Source organism: Pteropus medius, unplaced genomic scaffold (assembly GCF_902729225.1).
Source record: "Pteropus medius unplaced genomic scaffold, Ma_sr-lr_union100, whole genome shotgun sequence".
NCBI classification, from domain to species: domain Eukaryota; kingdom Metazoa; phylum Chordata; class Mammalia; order Chiroptera; family Pteropodidae; genus Pteropus; species Pteropus medius.
Genome location: NW_024350397.1, coordinates 5,352,944 through 5,379,605, shown reverse-complemented (window position 1 = coordinate 5,379,605; position 26,662 = coordinate 5,352,944). Strand labels below are relative to the sequence as shown.

Below are 26,662 nucleotides of genomic sequence, written 5' to 3'. Positions count from 1 at the left end.
TTAGGTTTATTTGTGTTCCATTTTAGATTCTCCTACCCCATCCACTCCCTGGTTGATTTCAATTATTTATTTCTGTTTTAGGTATTTGAATTATTATTATGGTTCTAAGAATCAGTTACAGAAAAATATATTCAGAAAAGTGTCAATGCCCCATTATCTCCATTATCCATTCTCATTCTCTCTTTCAACTCTATTTCTTTCTAACTCCCTGTAGGCAACCAGTTTCATTAGCTTCTTTCATCTGTCCAACATTTCTTTTGCACAAACGAGCAGATACATGCGTAGTTTTTAATATCCCCTTCTTCCTATATGAAGGGTACCATATACCTTTTGCTATATGTACTATATATCATGCGTAAATATGCATTTTATTTTCCACTTAATATATCATTAACAAAAAGATTTAAATCAACTGCATCTCCCTTAACATCCTGTAATATCAACATTTTATTATTTTTCATCCATAGAATTTTGGATATGAAATACACAATTTAGAAATGTAAAAGTAAAGCATCAAAATTCAAAGAAAGACTATTTGAAGCTTTGCTTTCTAAGACATAACATTTTTGGGTGCATAAATGTCAATATTGTTCTGTGTAGATGTAAATCAAATGTGGTGTTCAGTTTCTGGTAGTAATTTTAAATGCCTTTGTTTATAAATGCAAATTTACCTTTTGTTTCTAGCTGGTAGCGGTGTTTGATGAGCAAGATCCACATCATGGAGGTGATGGCACCAGTGCCAGCTCCACAGGCACCCAGAGTCCAGAGATATTTGGCAGTGATCTTGGCACCAACAATGTTTCAGCCTTTCAGCCTTACCAAGCAACAAGTGAAATTGAGGTCACACCTTCAGTCCTTCGTGCAAGTAAGTGAAAGCTCTTTTTTCTCTGCACATTTCATCTTAATTTACAAGGATGCCAACTTTTATTACCCAGCCATGCCCCTGTGAATGCAATTCATTATCTATTTCTATCAAAAATTGATTAAGTTTAGAACCTGGGCAAGTGTCTTTTGCAAGAGAGGTAGGCAAGATTCTTTACGTTTTAATAGACTGGGTTTATTTTACTCTAGCCTGGTAGAGTTTTAATTGCTCGCTAAAGGAAAATAAGGATGAGTTACAGTTAAATTATCTGAATTTTTCTTTCCATATATTTTATCTGAATGACCAAATAGAAGTAATCAAAGGGTTTCACATTGAAATAAAACATAACATCTTTGATTACCAATCAACTTAGTTATAACCATTATGTGAACTTTACCCGAAGAGCAGGAGAAGAAACCTCAGGGCCATAGTAATCTCTAGGGATCTGGAAGAGCTGCCATTAGAATGTTGTCTCAAGGAAGGAAAATATAGGATACAGTGAGTTTGCATTAAAAATTCTAGGACTGAGAGAACTCAAGTTAAAGAATTCTATCAGCGATTCCTAGAAAGTTTACTCAGAAAAATGAGGAACTTTGTTGGAAGTTACTTTTAATTTTTTAATGCTGTAATCTTATAATTGAGCAGTTGTTAAGAGTAAGAAGGTTCAAAACTTACAAGTTAAAAATCATTTATCTTTAAGGCACATCTAGTTAGAAACATTTAAATTTTTCAAGTGGAAAATTTAGTCTTGTGCTGTTTTACTGATAGTCTTAAGTACTTGTGTATAAAAAGTGGATTGCCTTTGAGTTAAACAAAATTTTAATTAAATAACAGCACAGGTATTCAGGTGCTTGATGTTTGGAATACAGTGTCTTTATGTGAGTAATTACACCCTAATGTATATAATTAAATGCAGAGCTTTTTGTTAAAGTTGTAGTCTTTTATTCATGTGTTTTATAAAGCTAGATGCACCTTTAATTTAGCTGCACTTTTAATTTAGCTGCACCTTAGTGTTTGAGGAAAGGTAAATCTTGTCTTTATGTTAAGAAGAATTTAAATGGCCAGTTTCCCATCAATTTTATACTTTTGACTTCTCTGGGCTCAACAAACGTTCTAAAACACTACTACCATATTTGGCTGGCCCTATGTGTTAAAATTTAAATGCTACTTTCAACTCAAAGTATACATCTCCACCTTGTTTTTATTGAGAAAAGGCAGTTATATTTGAAGCATACATGTTGTCTTGTAGCCATCAGTGGGAAAATATGCAGTTTTACTTTCTTGCTCTGATTTTCATATGCTTGAGATTTTATGGCTGTGGCAGAGATCAGGTTGGTACGTGTTAAGCATCTGCTAAATATGAGGTTTGGTGACAATGTACAAGTTACTCATTCCATAGGAGTCATCAGTCTACGAAGGTGATTTTTCATACTGTATTAATACCATAAAACAAGAGTTGATCTGTGTTGGACAGGCCTTGTGCTAGGTGACAAGAATCCAGAGTTAGGTTGAAATAAAGCCTAGACCTTGTCATGGAGGAGTTAATATTTAGTGGTCTTCCTTATTTACAGATATGAAAATAAAGAAGTCAACAATATGCAGACCTTTACTCAACTATAGGATAATCAACTCTAATTAGGAGCATTGTTAAGAATTTTAGGTAAATAAGGATTTTAGGTAAATAAACTCAATTTTTGTTTTGCTGAAAGAGATAGCTTTCCCATGTTTTCTAACTTTTCCTTTGAGTAAATTTACTCATCTCCTTTGTTCCATAAAGAATTGATGGAAACTGAGAAAAGTGTGCAGTTTTTTTTTTCTCATTAAAACAGTGGCTATTAAGTTTGGGTATTAAGATAAAGCCTAGGAAGTAGCCACAAATTTGTCCTTGAACTTACAGAAGATACAAAGAGAGAACTCTGATTTAGTTAAATCAGTGGTTCTCAATTGGGAGTGATATTTTCCCTTGAGAGACATTTGACAACGCCTAGAGGTTTTTTGGTTGTTCCAGCTGGTGAAGGTGGGGAGAAGTTAGCATCTGACTGAGGATGCTGCTTAAACGTCCTGCAAGGCATAGGAGGGTCCTCCACATCAAAGAACTATCCAGCTCAAAGTGTCAATCCTGCTGGGTGGAAAATCCTGAATTAAAGAGTCATTGCCCTAAGGTCAAAAAAGTTACCTAAGAGAAGCTAAAACTGAAACTTGAGAAAAATTTTCTTGAGCCAAATGTATTATTGAACAGTGTCCTGCATAACACCCTTCAACTGAAGGGCAAAGAAATAATGACCAGCTAAAAACAGTATTGCTCATAGTAGGTAAGCAGCAGGCCATAACAACAAAAAAGGGAATTATGGGCAGTATTACACAAAAATATTACTACAAATATATTTAATAGAACAAAAATATAAATTTTCCTAAATATCAAAAAATGTGCTTTAAAAATTGAGAAAGTAAATAAAATAGACCACATAATGAAAGGCTGTATTAAAGCTTCTTATGTTAAAGAAATTAAGTAAAATAGGAAAACTTATTTTACATAAAAAAAATAGGTACCTATGAATAAGAGAAGGAATAGGATGGAGGAGATGGGGTAGAGCTAGACTTGTAATTCTTTCTTTTGTATATTTGGTATACATATTGTATTTTTGGGGCCATATTATATGTTACACAATTACAAGACCATTGCATTTTAATTTTTATAATAAAATTCTAATAACAATATTGATGAATGATAACTCTTAATTATTAAAATAAAAATATGATACAACTAACATAAGTATACATCCAATTGATGGCTCAGTCATCCAAGAGTAACTTTTAAGTAACCGTAAAATATAATAATTTATACAACCAAAGGGAAAGGGGCAAAAAAGAATCAAATGTTGTTGTTGATATTGGTACTGTTAATTTTAGATTATCATATAGATTTTATAAAATGAAGCAAATGAGGAATTATAGTAATATTTCAATTCTTTCATTCCTGTTGCCATTGAGGACCCAGGATTCTTAGCATAGAAGAAAAGGATAAATTGTTATCTGAGAAATCTTGTTTATGGAAATAAATAGAAGGGACTAGATGGGATTTTGTGATAGCGTATTGCCCAATTCTTTTAACTCCCTCCAGCTTGAAATGTCAAGCATTGATTAGTGATCTTTCATCAAAATTTATTTTTATTTGATGTATCAATGGACAGACAACTGGCTCCTGTCAGGAAGGAGTGAACTAGAAACTAGCTGAGTGGCAAAAGTTTGTTACCCCAAGTCATTTACTTTCTCAACATCAAGTCCAACGTATCCAAATGTTCCTTTGTTTGACATCCTGGAAGTTTTTATGTGCAGTTGTACATTTCATCGATTTTAAAATGCAGGATAGGCGATGCTTAATTTTTTGTTTTGTAATTTTTACGTGTAGTTTTTAATTTTTTGAAGTAGAAGAAAAAGCTATTGAAAGCATCATTATGACTTTCCTACACTTTTCATGGACCCCTCCCAGCATAATGATATTAATAATGAAAATTATATTTCATATAACTTTAAATATTTCAATATTTTATTTTTTTTCTTTCTTAGGCAAAACTTAATAGTTTTTAATGGGCCCTAAATGTGTAATTTTTGTATGATGTGAAAAAAATTAAAACAATTTCTTTATCTCTCAAAGTTTATTTTTTTCTGTCTGATTTTAAAAGAAATTAAAACCTTTGGGCCTCTGAAAGTACCGTGGGCCCTAGGCAGTGGGCCTCCTCTGCCTCGTGAGTATGTCAGCCTAGGGCTGCTGACCATGGAGATGTGAGTAAGCACCAGCATTTTACCTTGACCCTGTGTTTTCAGGCCAGTAGAGCCACTTTAGGGAATGATGCATATGGAAAGTGAGGATACTAACATTGAATCGCTAAACTTCAGTATTTCCACATCTCTTGGAAGGCCCTTGCATCCTCCCAGGCATAAGCATACTCTAATTTAATGATAATTGGTTACCAAATAACCTATACAAATATTCTTGTTTTTTGACCAGACTTTTGATAAATTTGAGTGGAAGTATATTCTACTTTATGCTTTTGTTACATGAGTTTACAATGTAGACACTCCTTTCTAGACAATAGCATAGAATATTTATGGTTCAGAACGAGTACTAGCGATGTCACCTCAGTCTGAACACTTGGGCAAAGTTAGTGATCTCTGTCAGCCTCAGTTCCTTAGTCTCCAAGTACCTATCTTAGAACTGTTGTGAATAGTAAATGAGATGTTCAGGCTCCTTATACATTGCCTGACACTTGATAAACACTAGATTAACAGAAAGTTGTAGAATGGGGATGATGATAATGTCTATGGAGCACACACCCACTTCTTATTGATATTTAAGAGGTTTGAGAAGTTACAGAACCCAAGTAACTGGAACGTGTATTCTTGAATAGAACATACTGCCCATCTTAGGTAGGTAAGGTGGAGTACTTTCATACAGAGTCAGTTGGAACCATTTTTCTCTTAATTTCACAGTTCTGTGATGTTTAATTGTCTCCATTTTCAATGGTCACAAATTCAGGTTTAGGGAAACCTGACATGTTCAGGGCACACTTTCCTGTGCAAATCATTGAGTCCAAGTCTAGTGATTTTTTTTCTCTCAAATTTTTTCTTTTTGTTTTTTTAATTCTCAAAGTCTTTTTTATAGAGGTCAGACATTCCAGGGTAGCCTGGCCTTAGAATGGTGGCCTCATTTCTTTTAACTCCAGAATTCTGATTTTTAATGTTTCCTCTGGAAGATCCAGACTCCTTTGAAAGTAGCAGATGCCCTACCAATGGTAAAATTTCTAGAAATAGTATTGCTATAAAAACTCTGATAAACAAAGTATCTAATTTATTAGATTGGTTTTTTTCTTTACTATCTTTTAAGTCTTTTAACATTTTAAGCTTTTTCTAACCTATGGTAATTTTCCAGTTAATTTGTATCCATTGTAGGCAAAATTTTTATGAAATGGTGCTGTTTAACAAACTGGTAAGATTTAACTAGCTTCCTAACTTTTAGAACTTAAAGAGATATCAATAATTGTTAGAGAAGGATTGTTATAAAGTGAGTAGCCCTTTCTCAATTTTTTTCTTACCCAAGAATATGCAGGTTGATTTTGTCTTGCTAGGATATCCAAGATCTTTGGTTTAGAGATCTATCCCCTTAACATTATCTAGTATTAGAATTCTGTTTTCCAGATTTGATTTAAATATATATCGAAAATAGAAATAATATTCCCATTGTATTTCCTTTTAACTTGTGAAGTGGAGCATGGCATACAAATAGTATTCTCAGTATTTCAAATAATTACCTTCTTACTGTGCAAGTTCTTTTCAGCATATAAAACTCATCCAGTTTTGTTGTAGATGCAATCTGATTATTACATGTTGACAAGGTCATATATCTATTAATTGGATTGGAGATGGGATACAAAATTGCTGTAATTATTGTAATTTTCTAGCTAATTGCAGGGTTGGTGGTGAATATTTTACTTCTGCAAAATGAAAAACAGTATTCCATCAGAAGTTGTTTTATGGGGGGTTCAGACATTTTGTTTTATATTTTTTGGTGCTTTTTGCCCACAAAGTATTTCGTGTGTGTGTGTGTGTGTGTGTGTGTGTGTGTGTGTGTGTATTAATTCGCCTCTGAATGTCAGAGTGCTCATTGGCAGGGATCAGTGGAAGCAGGCAAAGACAGAGAGCAGAGTAGTGCTTTCAGCTACCTCTTTGTTCTGGTTGCCATGTTACCTCTATTGTTTATTTATAAATTGGAATACTTTCCTTTCAGACCTGTAATAAAGGTTGGATGGGTCACATCTAGTTGGAAGAGGAATCCTCTTTACTCTCTTGTCACCTGTGCCCTACTTACAGCTACTCTCTGAAATAAGCATTTTTTAAATTAAATTTAGATTGTTTATGTGCTATTTCTTTATGTTAAAAATTAAGTGAGTTATTGGTCAGCCTATCTAGTATTGTAATATAAGGCTTATTTTGCATATTCTATCTTTTGTATTTTTGCTTTTTTTTAAGCTAAGCCAGCTTCCAAAGCTGGAAGCTGAATTGACATTTTAAAAATAATGGTATGTACACAAGGTGAGTGTTTGGAGGATTGCAGATTGGTGGGGATTGTGCTCCTACGGGGATGTTGGAAACTCACTGCAGAAGATGGTAAAAGCTAGCTGACTGATGTTTATTCCCCGCTGAAATATAAACTGGAGGCGCAGGTGAAAATTGCCAAACCTAATGAGCAATTTGGCAGATAAGACAGGCTGTCAGGCGACAGCAGTTCAGCAGCAGGCTCACTGTCTACGAACCAAATTGTTTGTTCCAGAGGACCGCATTTAAATACCATAAGTAAAATCTTCTTTTTCATTGATATTTAGTATCACAAAGAAATGTATTTTCCTTCAGTTTTCCAGTTAAATAACTAGCAATCAACAAATGGTGACTTTGGTTGTAAAATGATTTTTAAACTTGCCTTTTATGTATTTCATCCATAAAAAAAATGAACAAAATATATTTCCCCACATTAGAATACAAGTGATATTAGGTTTTAAAATACTAATAAAATGTAAGTGATCACTTGCTTCATTGGGCTGAAACATTTCATCTGTGGTCTTTAGGTTGGAATACACCAAAGTAACATTATAGTCTTTTCAATGTACTGTGTCATTTACATCTGCTTACTTTACCCAAGAATCCTTCCATTGAGCATATAAAATTTAGACACGTGCATGGCTTTTCTCCACTGAGGCTTTCCGAATATTATCTCAAATAAAGGACATTTGGAAAAGCTTTTCATATCTTTGCAGAATATAGCAGTCCCTTAGGAAACTTCTGGTTCCACCTCCCCTATTGTTACCATTGGGAACTTGGGGCGAATGCAATAAACTAACATATGTAGTCTGTGCATAAGGCACAACCACAGCTCATGTCTTTATATTCAAGGCAAGCGGAGTTATTGCCAAAAATGAATGAATAGTTACTGTATGTCAAGATCCCTTTGTTGGTTTCTTTGTGGCATTTCCAAACACCTGCCTTGGGGTCCAAGCATCTTTGGATTTCCTATCTGGCATCAGTATTTCTGAGTTATCCTTCAGCAGAATAAGCATTTTCCTCTTAGATTATTTAATGGCATCTGTGTGAAGCACGTAATTTAAAAAAAAAATTTTCACATGTGTATTTAATATTTATACTTAATGGTGACTGTCAGTTGGATTGAGGAGGAGTATTTTTTAGAAGTTCTGTGCCTCATGTAATCAGAGGGACTTTGGCCTATAGTTAGCATGCGGTCCTTGGACAGTGTCTTCATCTGCAGAGGCTTGCCTGTAGGAGATTTCATAGTGTAGCCTATGCAGGATCTCCCTACCCTGCCATGTGGCACTTAAGGTGGGGTGAGGTACAGGCTCCACCAGAAGTTGCCTTTGAAATTAGACCCAAACCATGTGGAATTGGACCCTGTGCACAAAGTTCTTTGTATCAATCAAAACTTGCTGAATCCTTGGGAAGAACAGTTCTACAGATTCATCCATTGCACCCCCGACCTTGCCAGATTTCTCCACTGGCCAGTCACTTCTTCCTTTCTCACTTCTTTTTGTCCTTTGCTAGTATATTTTATTTGACCCTGAGGTCTTGCCTTGAACTCTTGCCTTTGTATGGAAATATGCTTTATTTGCACAATAATATTATCTCTTTTATGAAATGCAGAAACAATTACACTTGAAAATTTGTAATAGTAATAAATATAAATATGAATATATTAATAAATATACAATTTAAATCAAAGCCAGAAAGCCCATTTCCAAATTATTACATAGAGAAAATAATTATATGATAATGTTTTAGTAGACAAGATTAGATTGTAAACAGATTTTTTTTTCATCCATTCTAACCAGGTACCTAGGTCTTTTTTCTGTTAGCACATGTCAGAGAGAGACACATGTTGTGGATTATTCTGTCAGCATGAAAGCCTGGCAGAGAAATCTTTTCTTAATGCTGCATTTGATATAGATCTCTTGTTTACTTCTTGAGACTGTGTTTGCTTGTTTATTTTTTCATTGCTTTTAATATCAGAAATGGCTTTGCATTCCCAGTTCTCTTTGCTCCTGTCTGGCTCCAGTACCCAGCTGGAGATGAGCTTCATACCTCAGAATCATTGTGTCATTCCAGAATGGGGAAGGACCTAGAGAAACGACACAGAAAGCACAAGGTGCTTAGTGAATGTGCCTCTGATATTTTTTCCCCTCTGACTTTTCCCTGGAACTGACAACTACTTGTCTCCGCGAGGACCACATTTTAAAGAAAAATAACTTTAAATCAGTGTATTAATTCATTATGTTATTTTGTATTTACTAAATTCATTTATATTGACTTATAAATTAATTATATCTATCAATTTATTGCCTGCATATCAGCAAATAGTTCTCCTTAATAAAGAATCTAGCTATGGCCATGCTACCCTGGACAAACCCGATCCCGTCTGATCTTGGAAGCTAAGCAGGATTGGGCCTGGTTAGTACTTGGATGGGAAGCCACCTAGGAAGACCAAGTACTGTAGGCATAAAAAATAAAAAAAATAGAAGATTATAAGCTGACAAGGTCCTTACAATCTGTAAAAAGAAAAAAGTAAAAATTTAAAAACATATATATGTTGTAAGTATATAAGTATATACATATAGCTGATAATTAGTGAGGCTGTATATGGAAGGAGTATAGAAGTAGCATATAACTTTAGGAAAATAAATTATTTTATAAAGATGACTCCTATGTTTAAGATGTAAAATTAAAGCTGGACCAGTCTTGGAAGCCTCAGACCAGCTATAATGTGGAAAAAGTAACCAAAGGGCATCTCAGATCACTGCTAGGTTACTCAGCCTATCATCACATTTAATTAAAATGTCAGCTTGTGCCACGGCTGATCCATTGGTTAATTTGTTATTTAAATCAGCTTGAGAAGTACTTATTTTAAATATAGAATTTGTGTTAATGCATTGGAAAAGATAATTCTATTGCTTGGCAGGGATGTTACAGCCTAAAGATTTATGACTTAGAACAGCAAAACCAGCTGGTGATCAGTTTGCATAAATAGTATGCAACTACTAATGTTTGATAATAGCCATTCTTTTATGACTAGAGTAAGGGAATTGGAAATGGGAGGCAGAAACAATGTCACTGATAAATCAAAAATCCTAGAACAAAACTGCACTGAATTCTGAATACGGGTCTAGGACCCCTGGTTAAGGCTTGGGAGAATCATGCATCATTTCTGAGGAGGTGAGTGGAGCCAGGCGGGCAGGGGTACTCATGGACCTGCCATCTGCGCTTCGGCCAGGGAAGTTACCAGTCTGCCTTCCTCGTTTCTCTCTTTTATCTAAGAGCTGCCTCCTTTTCTCTTCAAAATTAGAAACTTAATCGGAGTTAATACATAGTTTACCTATCCCCAGTTTTGAGAAGCAGAGTGTATTTTCTCTGTGTGTATATGTATGTTTATATATATGTATTCGTTCTCCCCTCACCCCTAATTCTGAACCCTAACCCATTTCCTAACCCTAACCCTAACCCTATGTATGTATTAGTTTTATATTCCTGCTATAACAAATTACCATAAACTTTAGTGGCTTAGAACAACACAAATTTATTACAGTTTTGTAAGTCAGCATCCCATAGAGATCTCACCGAGCTGAGATCCAGAGGCTGGTAGGGCTGTGCTCCTTTCTGAGGGCCCTAGGGGAGAACTCATTGCCTTGCCTTTTTCAACTTCTGGAGGCTGCCTGTGTTCCTTGGCTCATGGCCCCTTCCTCCGTCTGCAACCTTGCTTCTCTTTGATCCTTCTTCTACAGTTACATCACCTTCTCTTCTGCCCTCCTTTTCCATTTTTAAAGACTCATGTGATTATATTGGGCCCACTTGGATAGTTCAAGATAATCTCCTAATGCCAAAGTCTTTACCTTAATCATATATGCAAAGTCCTTTTTCCATGTAAGGTGCCATGGCAGGTTCCAGGCATTAGGACGTGGACAACTTTGCGGGCCACTCTTTTCCCTACCATTATATAGCTATATTTTAATATCGTAGAGTAGTGTGAAAAAAAGTACTACTTCCATTACTTTATGTGTGATGGTGCTGTCTTCCCTGATCAGGTGACTCTGGGTATGGCAATGAGCATGTGACCCAGCAACATTCGTGTGATGGTTTTTTTTTTTTTGGTCATTTTGATTTAAGTCCTTTGGTAGGTAAGGTAATGAATAGTGGGACCAAACACTTCATTACTATCATTAGTATTTCTTTGAAACTTTTTTTTTTTAAGATGAGCCAGATGGAATAATATTTATAAAAATAAAACTCTAGTCATTATTATATAATTCTGTTTGCTTGATAAAAATCTGTGGTAACAAATTTGGTTGATATTTATCTTTTTACATAATTAAAATGAATTTTCATAATAGGTATCGATTTATGCTTATAAATATAAATTTGTTATAAAAGTTATATACAACTTATGAATACTAAAAACATTGGATAGTTTTAATTTCTTATATGTACTCTGTTATTTGCTCTTCTCGTCTCTTCTTTATGATTTGTTTTATTTGTTTTTTAAGCTTTCAGAAGTGATTGTAGATGTTTAGTTATAGTCTAGACCTTTCTATAAGGATGTGAACAATGACTTGTAGGATGATTATATGAGTTGATGGAATTTGTAAATATTGTATGCAATTTTCAGTCTTGAACCTCTATATCAGTTCCCGTTTTTGAGTTATTTTAGAAGTTTCTAATAATTCTGTTTTTAGCAGAGGCTTTAGAAAGTGACTAAAGACTAATTCTAATCAGTCTTCCTGAACATATTCACCTTTTATTTGTATTATTTTACCTTGTTTTTCTCTTTTGATTGTAAGGAAGTGAATTCTTGGGCATTTATAAAGCTTTTAGAATAAAAATTTCTTAAATATAGCACTCCTTCTATTTTTGTGTGTTTTTATATTCTGCTTTATTGTGTAGCTACTTACCCCTCTAGAACGTAAGTTATTATTATAAAACAAGAATCACATCTTCATCCCTCTATGCTTACAGCAGCTGGCTCACTGCTTCGCATGCCAGAAGTGTACTCTCTTTTCCTCTCAGCCCCATGAGACACTGGCAGTGTATCAAGAGGAAGGGAATAAAGCATGGACTTGGTCAGAGTTGCTTTAGAGGGGAAGACAGTCTTTTCAATTCAATTCAGGTTCTAGATAATGTAACTTGATAAGACTATTCATATCTATTGAATATAACATTCAACATATCCAAGTTCAAAGGTATACCCGGTCTTTTAATTTTATTTGCCAATCTACTAGCATTCTTTTAGTAGGAATTTTTTTTTTCCACACTGAACACAATTTTATATATTTTTAAATTTTTGTACTTTCTCCAAGATTGTAAATGTATGTGGAAACCTCACAAATAACCTTCTAAATCTATATACTCAATTGTATATGCTTGATCAATGGCCAATGCAATACTCTATTAGTGCATAAAAAATTGAGATCGTTAATTAGAAAAAATATCTACTGACAGCACATCTAAAGTGATTGCTCTCTGCTTTATAGTTATGTCATCCATCTTCATTCTCTTCCTTTATTATCAAGACATACTAAATTGCTGCATTTTTGTTAAGATCTTGATACAAGACTCGATTGTTCCAGGAGAGAAGTTTGATTCAGCTTTAATAATTTCATAGTTGTGGTTATTATTCCTTATCAACTTTAAAAACAGAGAAAAAATAGAAATTAAAAACGTTTTGAACTAGACAAATCGAATAATTGCTGGGGACACAATTTTATTATCAGGGACTTGGCTGATTGTAGACCTTGATTCTCTTTCCTCATCTATAGTAACTGATGCTTTACCATCATTGATAATGAAAGTGTTGATAAGTGTAATCTGCTTTCTTATGCAAGAGTCAGAATTGTCATGACTGTGGTGTGCTAACAGCGTCTAGAGAAGGTGTGCATCTGTGTGTGGGTCTGTGTGTCTGTTTTACAGTGATTTCTTGCCTTTATTTTTATATATTCACAAGTATTATCCTTATTTATTGACTGAAAACTGAGTTTTGATATAGGCTTCTTTACTTCAAATATTCATAGCAATATTAAAGAATACCATATGGCATGAAGATATTGTTTATAAAGCTAATGAGACAAGTTTTCAACATGATCCATATATTGTTTCTAATAAAATGTATTTTTCAGGTTTTTTTCTTGATTTATTTTCATAAACTCTGTTCTTGAAATAAATACCCACACACCATACAAGTGCTATACACACAAAAACAGACTTTTTAAGGGAGTTATTAATTAGATTAATTTAATAGTGAAATCTCTCTATCCACATCTGACTGCTTTTATAATTTGCTTTCAGTTCCTATGGGTTTCAAGCTTTCTAGCTTTTTATGCTACTTCTATTTGAAAATTTTGTGGTTTTTTTTTTCTGTCTGCTCATCTACTTTTAATGGTAAATACCTTTTTGAACATCTTTTCACAATGTACTTTAAGGACATCAAAATAATATAAGAATAATTTTCACATTTCTTCACTATTACCAGTAGTATATCACTTCATTGCTTTTTGCATTATTTTTCAAAAAGATCTACTAGCTATCTATCTCTGGGTAAAATGCAACTGTTTTATATCTATTACTTGACTATGATGAAATGTGCTTCATCTTTCTGAAAAATGGAAGAAATCAGACTAGTATTTGTTACTTACCTTTCCAAAGTCAAGGTGCATTTAAGTAAATGGGGTTTAGGCCACATCTAGACTAGTCATCATGTTGTTAAATTTCATGTTGCATTTTAAGAGTCATTTGATTTGTGAGATACAGTATTTTAAGAGGTTTGACTTAGCAAATCTGAACTGCTGAATGAATATTGCATAAAGTCAGAACAGCTTATTCTAAAGAGATTTGTTCATCTATAGCACAGAAATTATTATAGAAATCATTATGATGAATATTCAACTTTAGGCAGCTTTTGTTTTTTAAAATTTTTATTTAACCTTAATTGGGGAAAAAAGACCATTCTTTAGTATCATTAACGTTGCATATTTTCCACTTGTCTTTATAATTTTTTAGTTTGCAAAATCATTTGTCTTTTGATAAGTTTTTTTTTTATTATAGAACTTTTCAAAAATGTAAAAGTCTAAAGAGACTAGTATAATGAAACTCCATACCCACATTTTAGGTCTAACAATTTATGGCCAATCTTGTTTCATGTATGCTCTCCCTAAAGGGATTATTTTGAAGTAAATTCCAGACCTCATTTAATTTCTTCTGAAAATAGTGTATATTTCTAAAAAAAAAAATAAAAAATTATGTACTCCAGTGCTGTTTCAGAAAGACAATACTTTCTTAATTCTAAGTAATAAAATTATTAAAATTACTCTGTTTTGTGAATGTGGTTTTATATTTGGCTTGTTAAAATTAGGATCCAAAGAAAATTCATACATTGCATTCGATATGTCTCTTTTAGTCTATAGGTTCTTCTTCGTGTGTGTGTGTGTCTGTGTGTGCGTCTGTGTGTGTGTCTGTGTGTGTGTCTGTGTCTGCGTGACACACACCCTGCAGTTCATTAATTGAAACTGGGTTGTTTTTCCTGTTTGGATTTATATGAATTCACTCCATTGGTATCTAGTTCTTATATACCTTGTGTTTTTTATATCCTGGTAGTTATTAGATGTAGAGTCTTGATTTGCTTCTAGTTTGAATATTTGACAATAGTATTTGTAGGTAGTGTTATGTGGTTCCATCAAGAGATGCATAAAGACCGGTTGTTTCTCATTTTGTGATATTAGCAGTATTGGTGATTATTGCTAGATCCATTATTTTTTTTATGTTTGCAACATTTTGATATTCTATCTTTCATATGTTAGCTAGAATATTTCCATAAAGAGAAATTTTTTCTCGTCAACTTCTTTGTTACCTTGAGGTATGAAAGACAAACCAAATGCTTAATTCCATCTCTTTCTTTACCAGTTTTCAGAATAATGAGTTGATTTTCTAGGTTAACTCTCCTGGTTTATTTTTCCTTTACCTTTCTTTTAAAAACAAGTATCATTAAGAACTCATTAACATTAACATAGTTATTGTTGCAATTTATTGCATTATTATTCTTATCGATATTCAGATTGCCCATGTTTATAGTCATGAGACCTCTTTAAATTAGATCCTGAGTGCTTTTGATAGTAGCATCCTTGCTTTCTGCCCTGACGGTGTGTTCCATGCCCCACATCTGGAATCAGTCATTTCTGTAAGCAGTCTCGAACTGTTATTGGGAAAGGCCACTATTTGGGTCCATTGGTTTTATTTTGCTAAGCTTAAAAGTAAATTAAAGTCAAGAGCATCCTGGGCTCTAATTTCAGTTTCCAAAATGATATCTGAAAGTGTAGCGAGTCTATTCTTGATTATTTGAGACGTGAATCTTTCTTAGGGCATTGATCAACATGGTTTTTCCATGCCAATTCCAGTTTTCCATTTACTTTCTGATGAACTTTTTAGTAACAGTACGACTAATGTTTCTGTGGGCACCATGACTGTACAGTTGATGAGATCTTACACTTCTTAGATGCCAGAAGTATTGATGGGCAGTTCTGTGTAGCCTTCAGTAAGATGCCAGGACACAGAGCTACTACTGTGCTGGTATTTGTAGGGGCCTCTCAAAGGAATCCAGGGCAGTTTGATGACTGGCAGCTAATGTTTTAAGGTTTTTGTTTTGTTTTGTTCATGTATTAAAGGATAAATTGGTCTCAGTGAGCTTAACATTTTATATTTACCTCTGATGAAATTGTCCAGAGAATTGTGCCAAATCATCGTGATATCTTTAGTAGGCACAGTGTGAGGGAATCTGGGCATAGCCGGCATTGCCGAGTTTCGGAGAGTTTTTTCTTTGTCTTAGCATGAGCTCTCCTGTTCCTCAGAGCAGTGTCTGGCTCCAGCTCCCACAGTCCTCACCAGGTCCTCTTGGCTTTTCATTCTCCGTTTCATCTTCCAGGGCTAGCAACACTGGTGGTCTCCGGTGTGGGGTGCACAATCATTGAATTATGAAAACAATATTACAACTTTGTACACATCTTTATTATCTCATTTTAAAATTTACCATTTCTTGTATTAGTTTAATAATATTTATATTAGTAGAGTTGAGCATACATTTAAGTGGTAAGTAAAAATACTATTCTGCTGCATGCCCAAAAGTTTTTGCTAAATTATCAGGAAAGGGTGGAGCCACCTGGACTTGTCTCCTGGGTGGTCTCTGCATCCCCTCGGGGGGCAACCCATCAGTCCATTCTTCAGTGAAGCAAGAATGATTGTTGAAAACCCACATCTCTTCCTTCTACCCCCAGTGCTTAAAAACTTCCAATAGCTCCTTAATATTTTTTAATACAGCTAAGAATATTAGTGTGTTTGTTAAGTTTGCTACCTGGCTAACCTTGACTTATCCCTCAGGATAAGTAACTGTTTCTCTGGTAGGTCTGTCCTGTTACTAAAAACTTGTTATGGGGTCCTACAATGCCTTGTACCTTTGGTGATTCCAGGAATTTGTCTGGTTTCTCTAGATCCACTGGTATACTAATAAGTGTTTAACAACCAAATCTCTGAAAACCAGAAAAGACTTGCTTTGTAGTATTAGCCCATCTCCATGGTGTAAATACTCTCACTGTGGCCAATTTCAAATTACCAATCATGTCACTGATAAAGAGTTTGTAAGAGATACATGTTAGCACAGCCTTACATGGTATTTCCATTACTTAGATGCAATAGATACATCATGAGCATAGATACTAATAAAATGTAATAAAATAATAGGGAAATGAAGTGTTTTGAGTATTTATTGTCTTTATTTTTAATTTAACTTATATAATTATAAGTTTATATACTTTAATTTTTAATAATGAGTTTAATAACCCACTTAAAAATTGTGAAAACTTAATCTTTTCTCATGAGATGGTATGAGCCAGCTTTAGAAATCCCCTGAGTGAAGAACAGACAAGTCACATTTTTTGACATTTATTCATTCTTTTTTTTCATTAAAATTATTGGGGTGACATTGGTTAATAAGTCATATAGGTTTCAAGTGTACAGTTAATAATACGTCATATGTATATTGCATTATGTATTCACCACCCAAAGTTAGATCTCCTTCTGTTGCCATATATTTGACCTCCTTGACCCCATTTACCTCCTCTTCCCTGTCTTCCCTCTGGTAACCACTAACCTGCTTTTTATGACAAGTCACATTTTTGAATTGATTAAAAATAGTAGAATAAGACAAATGTGATAGGTAGTTACAACAAACGATTCCAATTGGGAGGAATTGAAGCAATTTTACGACAAATCAGTAGAGGAAAGAGACAGAATTTTAAAGGTAGATTGAGCTGTAGGTTACCAATGTTTAGACACTGACTGGGTTAGGTAAAGGTGATAAGGGAAGAAAATGTTCAAACAGATTTTGACTGATTTTATTAAAAATGTGTATAACCTCCTTCCCACTTGGCTTTTTATTTTCTTATTATTCTTGAGAGGCTATGACAATAAATGTGTGAAATGATGAACATAAATATGAGTTGTAACTTTCTATCTTTCCAAACCCTTTTTTCTGGTTACCCCTTTTGAGATATGCAGTAGCATCTCTGGCTGTATGCTATGGTACACATCAGCCATCTGAAATTTTAGCCTGATGAGAAGTGAAGAAAAGGTTCTTTACTCTTTTCTGTGACTTAGCTGTCATATAAAATTATTTAATGCTTATTTTTGATATTTTAATTCAGTAAATGTGTTTCGACAATGAGGCAGCCCTGTTACAGCCAGTATATTCTTGATTAATCTTATGCTTAATTTATAAAGATTCTAAATACTACTTCTTTCTAATAGGAATTGCTGTTTTCTCTTTTTAGAAATGCAAGCACAAAAAGTGTGTGGTTTGTCAAATCATTGTTTAATCCCTCATAAAGATCCTCCATTTAGGTCACGGTAATTTTTACCCTTAATTTGCTTTAGAGCATATGAGATATTTTGAAATCCAGAGGTTTGAAAGATTCAATGTTACTTCATTTTTGTTCTCTTAAAGAAAGACCAGTGTTCAGTCCCAGGCTTATTATGATATATGTTCTGCATAATTGGAAGACTGTTGCTTGAAATAAATTCCAGTTAATTTCTTCAACATATACTTTTTGCACTCTAAGTTCTAGATGTATAGAAAAAAAATCACTTGTATATATTCTGTTAGTTTGGATACTTTAAAGCTTACTATCCTTTGTATAAATATATAGTTGACACTTATAGATCCAATATATATGCTTTGATTATCTGGTAGACATGGATGTATGTTGATCTCAAAAATAACAATAAAAACAACAATTAGGAAATAGAGAATTATGGAAAGGGAAAACGTAGGTTGGAGTTGAAAACTAAGAAAAAGGAAAAGAAAATTTTTATATTTCATCTGTATCTACCATCTATTGCATAGTGTTCAGGCCTACAAAGCTTTGGGTTTGCTTTCTGGCAGCTAATGTGGAATGGAAAATAAGATCAATCTTCAAACATTTCCTTCTTTAGCAAACTTCCTGACAAACACAAGCTTTGTCAGACTCCTGACAGCTAGACGCATAATTTCAGCCCATCTATCCATGAGGTTCTTTTAGGATGTACTCTTCTCATTTTTCTTTTAATGGCAATATTGCTTAAATTTTCTTTGAGCTGATCTTTGAAAGAGCTTATTTCTTTGGAAGTGTATTGACATCCAGTGTTCTGAATAATAAATAGTAAGATAATCCAGAGAGTAAGATAGGAAAAAGGAAAAAGAAAGGCAAATATAAGTAAACTAAAATTAATTTGCAATAAGATACTCACTAACATATATGCTGCTGTTTGATGGAATTTACTTCTGAATTACCAACTTTTTCTGTTGTAACTTGCTTGCCTTGCATTATGATAGCTATTATATGAGAAAAAATATGTGTAACAAAGAGGGGAGCATACCGGTGCAGCCAGATACCCACGGCAGCTCCAGTGGAGCATCTCATTCATGACGGCAGCATGGATCCAGTGACGTTCAACAGCAGGTTATTGGCTCTGGGGAATGAACTATAATGTATTAATCTTGCTTTGTGGGTAGACAAGATAGGAGAAAAAAAAATGATGAAAATATTCTTTCTTAGAAGCCCTATTTTGCTCTTTATTTCCTTAATTTATCAATCATTGAGAAGTGAATTACCAGAAGAGTACTAAGTGATATTTGCCTACAGCTACTAAATTGGTAGTTTTGCTTGAATTACGTAATCAATTCCACCTAAGTTCTCAAACTGACAATATGTTTGACTGAAAAGACTATTTTGGTGAAAATATATATATATACTATTTCACAAGACTGCAGTGACACATTGTGTGAAAGTATCGATTAAGGGCATCCAACACATTTCTCTTAATCCGGTAAATGTTCCTGACATAGATATAAGAACAAATGCCATCATAGTTACAAAACTGATGTAAAATGTAGACATTTTAATAGCCATGCAGTAGGACATTTCCAATATTATTTTCTAAAGGTTAGCTGTCAAACTTTAGATCTTATGAAGAAAAAATTTTACAGTGGCTTAGAGTATACTATTTATTTTGTAAGCAATGTTTCTAGACAAAACAACCCTTCTGTACCTTATTTCTAAAAATCAAAAGCTATTAGAGACAGAAGCTCTTCTTGTTAGAGATGAGGAAACCGAAGCCATGTGAGAATGTGGATAGCCCAGTGTTGTTTTAATCTGTGCTTTGAAATGTCTGGTTTATTGTTTGAATTAAGATCTAAGCACCTGGGAGTTTGTCTCTGTAACAGAAGATACACAGGCATGCACTTTATCCTATGCTGCCTCATCATCCTGGGTGACTCGCTTCTTTTGTATGTTGAATCAGTGTATAGTCATATTTGCAGAGAAAACTAAGGAGGCATATTAGAAATTTATACTAATGTGGATAAATTTTGTACAATTGAACAAGATTGATTGCCATTCCTACTTAATTCAGAACAAAGAAGGGGAATCTAATTTTTCTGTTTTCCCATACCTTATTTGCTATAATGAAAATGGCATTCTGCTCTGAATCATTTTCAATGAAATGGTTTTCAATATTGTTGTCTTTGCGACATTTCGACAATTAAAATGTATTTTTCAAGCCTACTGGAAAAGCTGCAATGCTTTTTTTTCTTGTTTTCATTTTTTTCCACTTGCTGTCCTTGTTGCCTAGGAAACTACTGTTGGGTTGAATTCTGTTTGCTTGGTTGTCAGGCTATCAGAGTTATGGATAAAGTTCTTGGCTTTTTAGTTGTAAAAGTGCTTCTTAAATATTAGAAATGTTTTATTTATATTAAAGTGCTTTATCTCCTCAATTAAAAAGCAACCAAACAGTTGTTTGGTTTTCTTAAAATAATAAAAAGAGGATTTTCCCCCCTTGATTGTTATTGGAATTTCTGTTTTATATACAGATTTATAGTAGAATTTGAATTGTCCCAGTGGGTTAGTTCCAAATATAGCACTTTAATAAAAACATTCTTATGTAAATATTTGTTTACTTCTTTGGAGAGTTGACAGGTATTGTAATTCCCCAAATGTGCAAATATAAACATTAAAATATTACATAAAACTTCTAGTGAGAGCTTAGAAAATGCAGGTTATTTGCCTTATATCTGATAAGCTGAAAAACTATTCTGTACATAGCAATTTCAAATTAAAGTTTAAATGAAAGCAGTAGTTAGAACTGCCTCAGATCTTATCCTTTCTTAGTGATTAAAAGTTAATAAAACTGAGACTATAAAATTAATGAATATTTAATTTTTTTATGCTAAATTCAGTATCCTATGAAATTCTTCAGCGCATAGAAAAATTTCAGAGATACATGTGTTTGTGCACTGTGGTAGCCACTACCCCCACTTAGCTGCCGAGTCCTTGAAATGAGGCAAGGATGACAGAAGAACTGAGTTTAAATAGGCAGCGTGGCTAGTGGCTACCGTACTATACAGCACAGAGGAGGGCCTTGCTACTCCAAGGTATTGCCTGGGGCCTTGTTAGAATGCAGAATCTCAGGCCCTACCCTGGACCTACTGAATCAGAATCTGCATTTATAGGATTTCTTAGGATCGATATGCAGTGCTCTCCAGTCTAGAGCACTATTTCCCCATCTTGGCAGCATTAGGATTGCCCGCATAGCTTGTAAAAATAATGCGTAAGCCTCATCCTAGACTCATTTTTCTATATTTCTGGGTCAGGGCCTAGGAAGTAGCATTTTTCAAAATACTACTGTAATGACCAGTGAAGAGTTAGAACCACTGATGGAACTCAGAGTGTAGACACAGGTGCAAGGTGGGGATGGGAAGATCTAGAGTACTGACCTGAGTTTCTGACCTGTTGTTAAGGCCTGATGTAGGATGGGTGTAGGTGAGAAAAGGAGAATTACCCCTTATATAGTGTTTATTATGCCAGGAATTGTTGTTATCCTAAATTGACTAATTTCACAAGACCGAAGTGTCATATTGTGTGAAAATATAGATTAAACCCTACATCTAACATATTTCTGTTAATCCAAATAAATGTTCCTTATGTAGATATGTATAGTATGAAGCATTTAGTTTTACACACAGACTCCATGAAGTCCCCCCTCCCTTAAGTGTGCCACCCCCCACTCCTTCCTCCAAGTCCCTAATAATAAAATGAATTATGATGAAGTTAAAAGCCTCATTTGTTTGCTGGTCTTAGCTAAAGGGAACGAACTTGTCTCATTCTTAAATTTCCTTTTTTTTTTTTTTTAACCCATGGAAAATGATCGTAAAGATCCAAACATCAGATGAGTCATTGGCTAAATGACAACGACTTTCTTTCCAGCTCTGAGGTTCAGTGCAAGTGAGTTCAGCTAATATGCATTCACTGTTCTTTTATGGTGAGATGAGTATGATGGAAGATATTGGTGAGAAAGTTGTAAATAAGCCAGAGTCCCCTGTCTTTAAGTTCTTTGTGTTCTAGGATTGCATGCTCACTGGAGAAGAGCATGTTCTCTGTGGCCTGACTATTGAAGCTTGGACTTTGTCTCTGCTAGGATATCTTAACCCTGTAATATCAGTTTCTCTACCTGTATAATGGGAGATAATAATCTAACCTATTTTGTAGCCTTGTTCTGAGAATATGATCAATTAAGGTTCTTAGCAATGCATGACCCATAGTAAATGCTCAAATGTTAGTGATTATAGACTTAATTGGTTTATTGTAAATGATCAGGATGTATTTACTTTTACATTACTCTTTCCTTAAGGAGTGGAGTAGATTAGCTATGAAAGATCTCTGCACTTTGAAGGTAATATAAACAGACATGTAGCCATATGTTTCAGATCCATGAAGTCTTATTGCCGCCTTGGAGCAACCAGTTGGTGCCAAGTGGCTTTATTAATAGCCAGTATGTACAGGGCTCTGTGGTAAGGAATTAATTTGAAACTGGAACACAAGACAGAAGAGTGGATAAGGAGCTATTTGAATGCTTTTGAAGTGCTTTTGTCTTACTTCCCCAGTATGAAATAGCATTTCTTCAACTTCCAGCGGCACTGATCCTTTACTCTGCTTTATTTTTCTTTATAGTATTGATCACCGTGAACATAGTCTCTAAGTATTTGTTTATCCATTGTCCTTCTCTCATCATCTGAATATAAAATCCTTGAGGATTATTTACTGCTGGCAACTGGAAGAGAGCCTAGCACATAGTGCTGCTCAGAAGATAGTTGTCTTGAATGAAGGACTTTCGAATCATTCTTATATAGCTTTTAGTACCATGAAGATTCAAGCTCAGGTTGAAAAGTCTGTATATGAGCAAAATGAAGTATAGAGACTCTAGTGGAAGTTTAACACCTGAGAGTTAAAAAAAAGCCTTGCCATTATGAAGTAGTTGGTGATGGTTAATGTGCTAGTGAAATAATTATAAACTGTAGTAAATTAGAGGACCTTCATCTGTACATCCTTAAATAGTAGAGAATTCACTAACAAAACTAGGGAATCACCAGATTCCACTTGGGAGAAAATGTTAAATATTTGTATAGTATTATGGAATGAAGAGTATAATAATAAAAGAATGGGAGAATAATGGTTATCAAAAGTTAACTTGACAGTTACTGAGGTACTTGAATCCTTAATAAAATGCTGAAGACAAATGTCAAAGAAGAAGGGCATAGAGCATTTAGAGAATGTATTCAGTGCATCAATAATCAGCATTAATTTTGAGAGACAAATTACTTGTGAAGTTGATAATTTCAAAATTTAATTACATGATTGTTGAACTAAATTGGTAAAGTGAAAGTGATATGAGAGATTTGATATAGAAATACATATAAGATTATATGTGAAGAATTAATTTAGATTTGCTCATCCTTAAATATTCTCATAGGAGAGTAAACACTGCATGAAGGACAATATTGCAAAGTTAATAGTAAAAAAGAAAAAAAAAATAGTAAATGTTGTTGAGATTCCTGGCCGGAGAGTTTATCACCATTATGTGAAGCATCAATTCTTTGAGCTTTTCCCAGCGGAAATATCTTTTAAAGATCTCCTCTGGACACCCAGTATCTGTAATTGTTTCTTCTTCACTGAAAAAATTCTCCTTATAATACTTGAGACAATCAATGTGAAAGGATAGAGATAGATGAATAGTAACATTCACTTGTGTTTTTTATTTGTGCAAAAACACTTTACCAAACATCCCCTAAGTGCCATTTGCTGGGCTTGAAAGTAGGGGTGGAATCTAAAAATGATGGAGACAGACTAGAAAGCACTAGGGCTAATCAGTGAAATTAACATAAGGCATAATGTCACTTTTGCTGTCTGAACCTCTTAGACTGCTTAGTGATGCAGAGGGGGTGGAATGGGGAATGATGGAGAAAGGGCTGGAGGAGTCTGTGACCTTCTGGTTACTTTAGGTCATTCCAGCTGTATTTTGGCACAGGGTTGAGAGGTACTGTTCAGACCACAGAGGGTAAGTTTCAGGGCTATATCTGATGTACTGTAACCTCACTAGACAAAGAATTCTGAGTCATGACATATGATCTGTGATTTAGAAAAGGTGTTACGGGTGTTCTTCTAGAGGATGAGTTGGAAAGGACCAAGACTGGAGGGAAAGAATAGATCAAGCTGATGAGAGCTTATGAAATATGAAGTCTAAATTTTTTTAGCATAGTGTAACCTTGCTCTCAAAGACTTAAAGTGTAGTGGTCAGTGTTACCATTGGGGTGATTGGAGTTCCAGTAACACACACCTCTAGATCCTTTTCACTGAAAAAGAAATGAATTTCAAATCAGTGAATATGAGAAATATTTAATTATTAGAAGCACAGTGTGAGGTAAAAGAGAGGTCAAGCCTCAAACTGGCTAGCCATGCGGAAATGAGGTTACATACCCCTAGGGGGTGGGGTACAGGTTACAGCCAGGGAAGATGGAGAGCTGTAACCCAAGGAAAGGGAGAGGTCTGTGTTATATTTGGGGACCATGATGGGATGGTCCCAAAAACATTCCTAGCTGATTGGCAAGTGAGTTCAGTTTCATTGATGCCTGGCTGCAATATAACTTTGCCTAGTATGCATATGCTTACCCAGAATTCAGTCTGTTATACTTAGATTCATGAACTTTCAGGCATAGTCATGATATTATAATGATGGTATAATGAGGCTTTAATTATGGGCAGTACTTTCTGAGCATGAGTTTGTGGCCAGATTAGGTCAGCTAAGACTATGACCCTCCTTTCCTTTGTCTCTGGGGATGCAGGAAGGATTCTCTAAGTACCAGTAGGATGTTCTTTGGGCGGTCTCTTGGCTGGGCCCCTATTCATTTGTTCCCCTGTCACTCATGTCTGAGTAGCTACCTAGCAAGAGCAACAGCAGGACTGTCACTGGGACATTAGAAATGCAGAACTTCAAGTCTTCCATGACCGAATCTTCTTACCAAGATCCCCTAGTGCATTGTGTGCACATTAAAGTTTAAGAACCTCTGATTTATAAGACCTGATGGTGTCTCACCCAGGCCTGCTTTGTCTTTTTCCAGTCACATTATTAACTCTACACTTTAGCCATACTGAATTTCTTTCAGTCCTTTTAATTGTTTAGAATTTAAGTGTCTGGCCTTTGCCTACGTGTTCTCTTCGTTTCTCTCTAGTCCACTGGCCAAACATCACTATCACCACCCCCAAAAAAACCAAAACAAACATCAGAAACTTCAGCTTTGATGTCTTACTCTCAATCTTTGTTAGTCAGCAGATGTTTGCTAACAGCTTCCCCTCTGAAGGCATGACAATGAAAAGTGCGATATTGTTCTTTAGGATTGTATATTAATGGGAGGCACATCCTAAATTATGATGACAGTGTGGCAAATACAGTGATAGGAACAGGCAGGCCGTAGAAGGAGCCCCTTGCCCATGCAGATGTGGGCATAGGTTTTTTAAGAGGAGACACATGAGTGTGGAAGGACTATAGGGAAAATTTAGTTGTTCCTTCTCTCATGAAGTCTTTGCTGGTCCTCCTAAGAAGGTGTCCCTCCTAAGTGTTCTGGTAAGTGTTCTGTGCTTCTCCCGAAGCACCATGATCTCACTGTAAAGGACTGGATAATTCATCTGTCTTCTCCATGACACCTCAGACTCCATGAGGGCAGAGGCCAGGTCTGTGTTGCACACATGAGATCTCCCAGGGACCCGGTGCCAAAAATATTTGTTAATAAAAAGAAGGAGTTTTATGGTTCTCTTCATCAAAAGCTGTGATAGTGAGCTACTGGGAAGAAAGCTAAATAATAATGGGTTAAAGAATAAGGGAGCAATGAAGCAGCCAATTTTTTCCCTAAATGGTTGCTTATTTGGAAAGAAAACAAGAGAACAGTATCTAGAGAGGAACCTGGAAGAGGAAGTGGTGGTTCTTTTTTAAAGACTTATGAGTCAATTATTCATTCAGAAAATACCTATTGAGGAAGGTACAGTTGAACCTCACTATTTGTGGAGGTTCCCACAAATGTCATTGAATCACCAATGTGCCTGCCTATTCATAGTTGAGGTTGAACAAGGGACAGACACGCTGCTGCTAGTTTCAGCTCTCATAGTGAAAAAGTCCTTTTCATGGTCTATTTGGTACCATGCTTTTTACATTTTTGTGCTTTCTTGGATGATATCAAGGTTTAAAAAGAACCCTGAACATAAAATGCCGTTTCATGCTCTTAAGCACAGCAAGTCTGTGATGTGCCCTATGGAGAAAATATACATGTTAGATAAGTTTCATCTAGGCATGAATTTTATAGTCCTGTTGGCCATGAGTTTGATGTTAATGAATCAACAATCTCTATTAAATGAAGTGTCTTTAAACGGAAACACGTATAAACACAGTTTTGTATTGATCAGTTCATGAAAACGTTGTGACCAGAGGTTTTAACCTAATTGTAATTCCTCTTGGAGAGTGGTGCAGTCTTTGCTAATTCAGGGTTTGCAGTGACTTTATAAAATGTAACTATGGTGGACAATGCACATCAACTGTATTTATTCTTCCAGGTCCTGTTCTGGGCCTTGAGTCTTCCTCGAGGAAGACAGATGGAGTCTCTCCCCTCATGCATCTTAGCACTCTAGTTGGGCTCTTGGCTGCATGGAGATGGACAGGTGGCACATATCCTGCTCAACACACATCTGTGAGGAAAAACATTCAATAACAATAACACAGAAGTCCCCCTATCACACACTCTTTCTGTTTCTTGTCTCCAAATATTTTGTTCATTTTCCGGTTCACATGTTCCTAAGT

At 34.9% G+C, this 26,662-nt stretch overlaps 1 protein-coding gene and 1 pseudogene across 6 annotated transcripts in view; both read left to right on the top strand.

Annotated features, from left to right (window-relative positions):
- The window catches only part of PARD3 (par-3 family cell polarity regulator), a 616,019-nt gene that overhangs the window by 243,999 nt on the left and 345,358 nt on the right, over positions 1 to 26,662 (top strand). For all 6 annotated transcript variants that reach the window (XM_039839775.1, XM_039839772.1, XM_039839773.1 and 3 more), the window contains exon 4: positions 685 to 865. In XM_039839775.1, coding sequence (XP_039695709.1) covers positions 685 to 865 — 181 coding nt within the window. The remainder of the gene's footprint in view (positions 1 to 684; positions 866 to 26,662) is intronic.
- On the top strand, positions 9,301 to 9,419 carry LOC120584157 (uncharacterized; annotated as a pseudogene).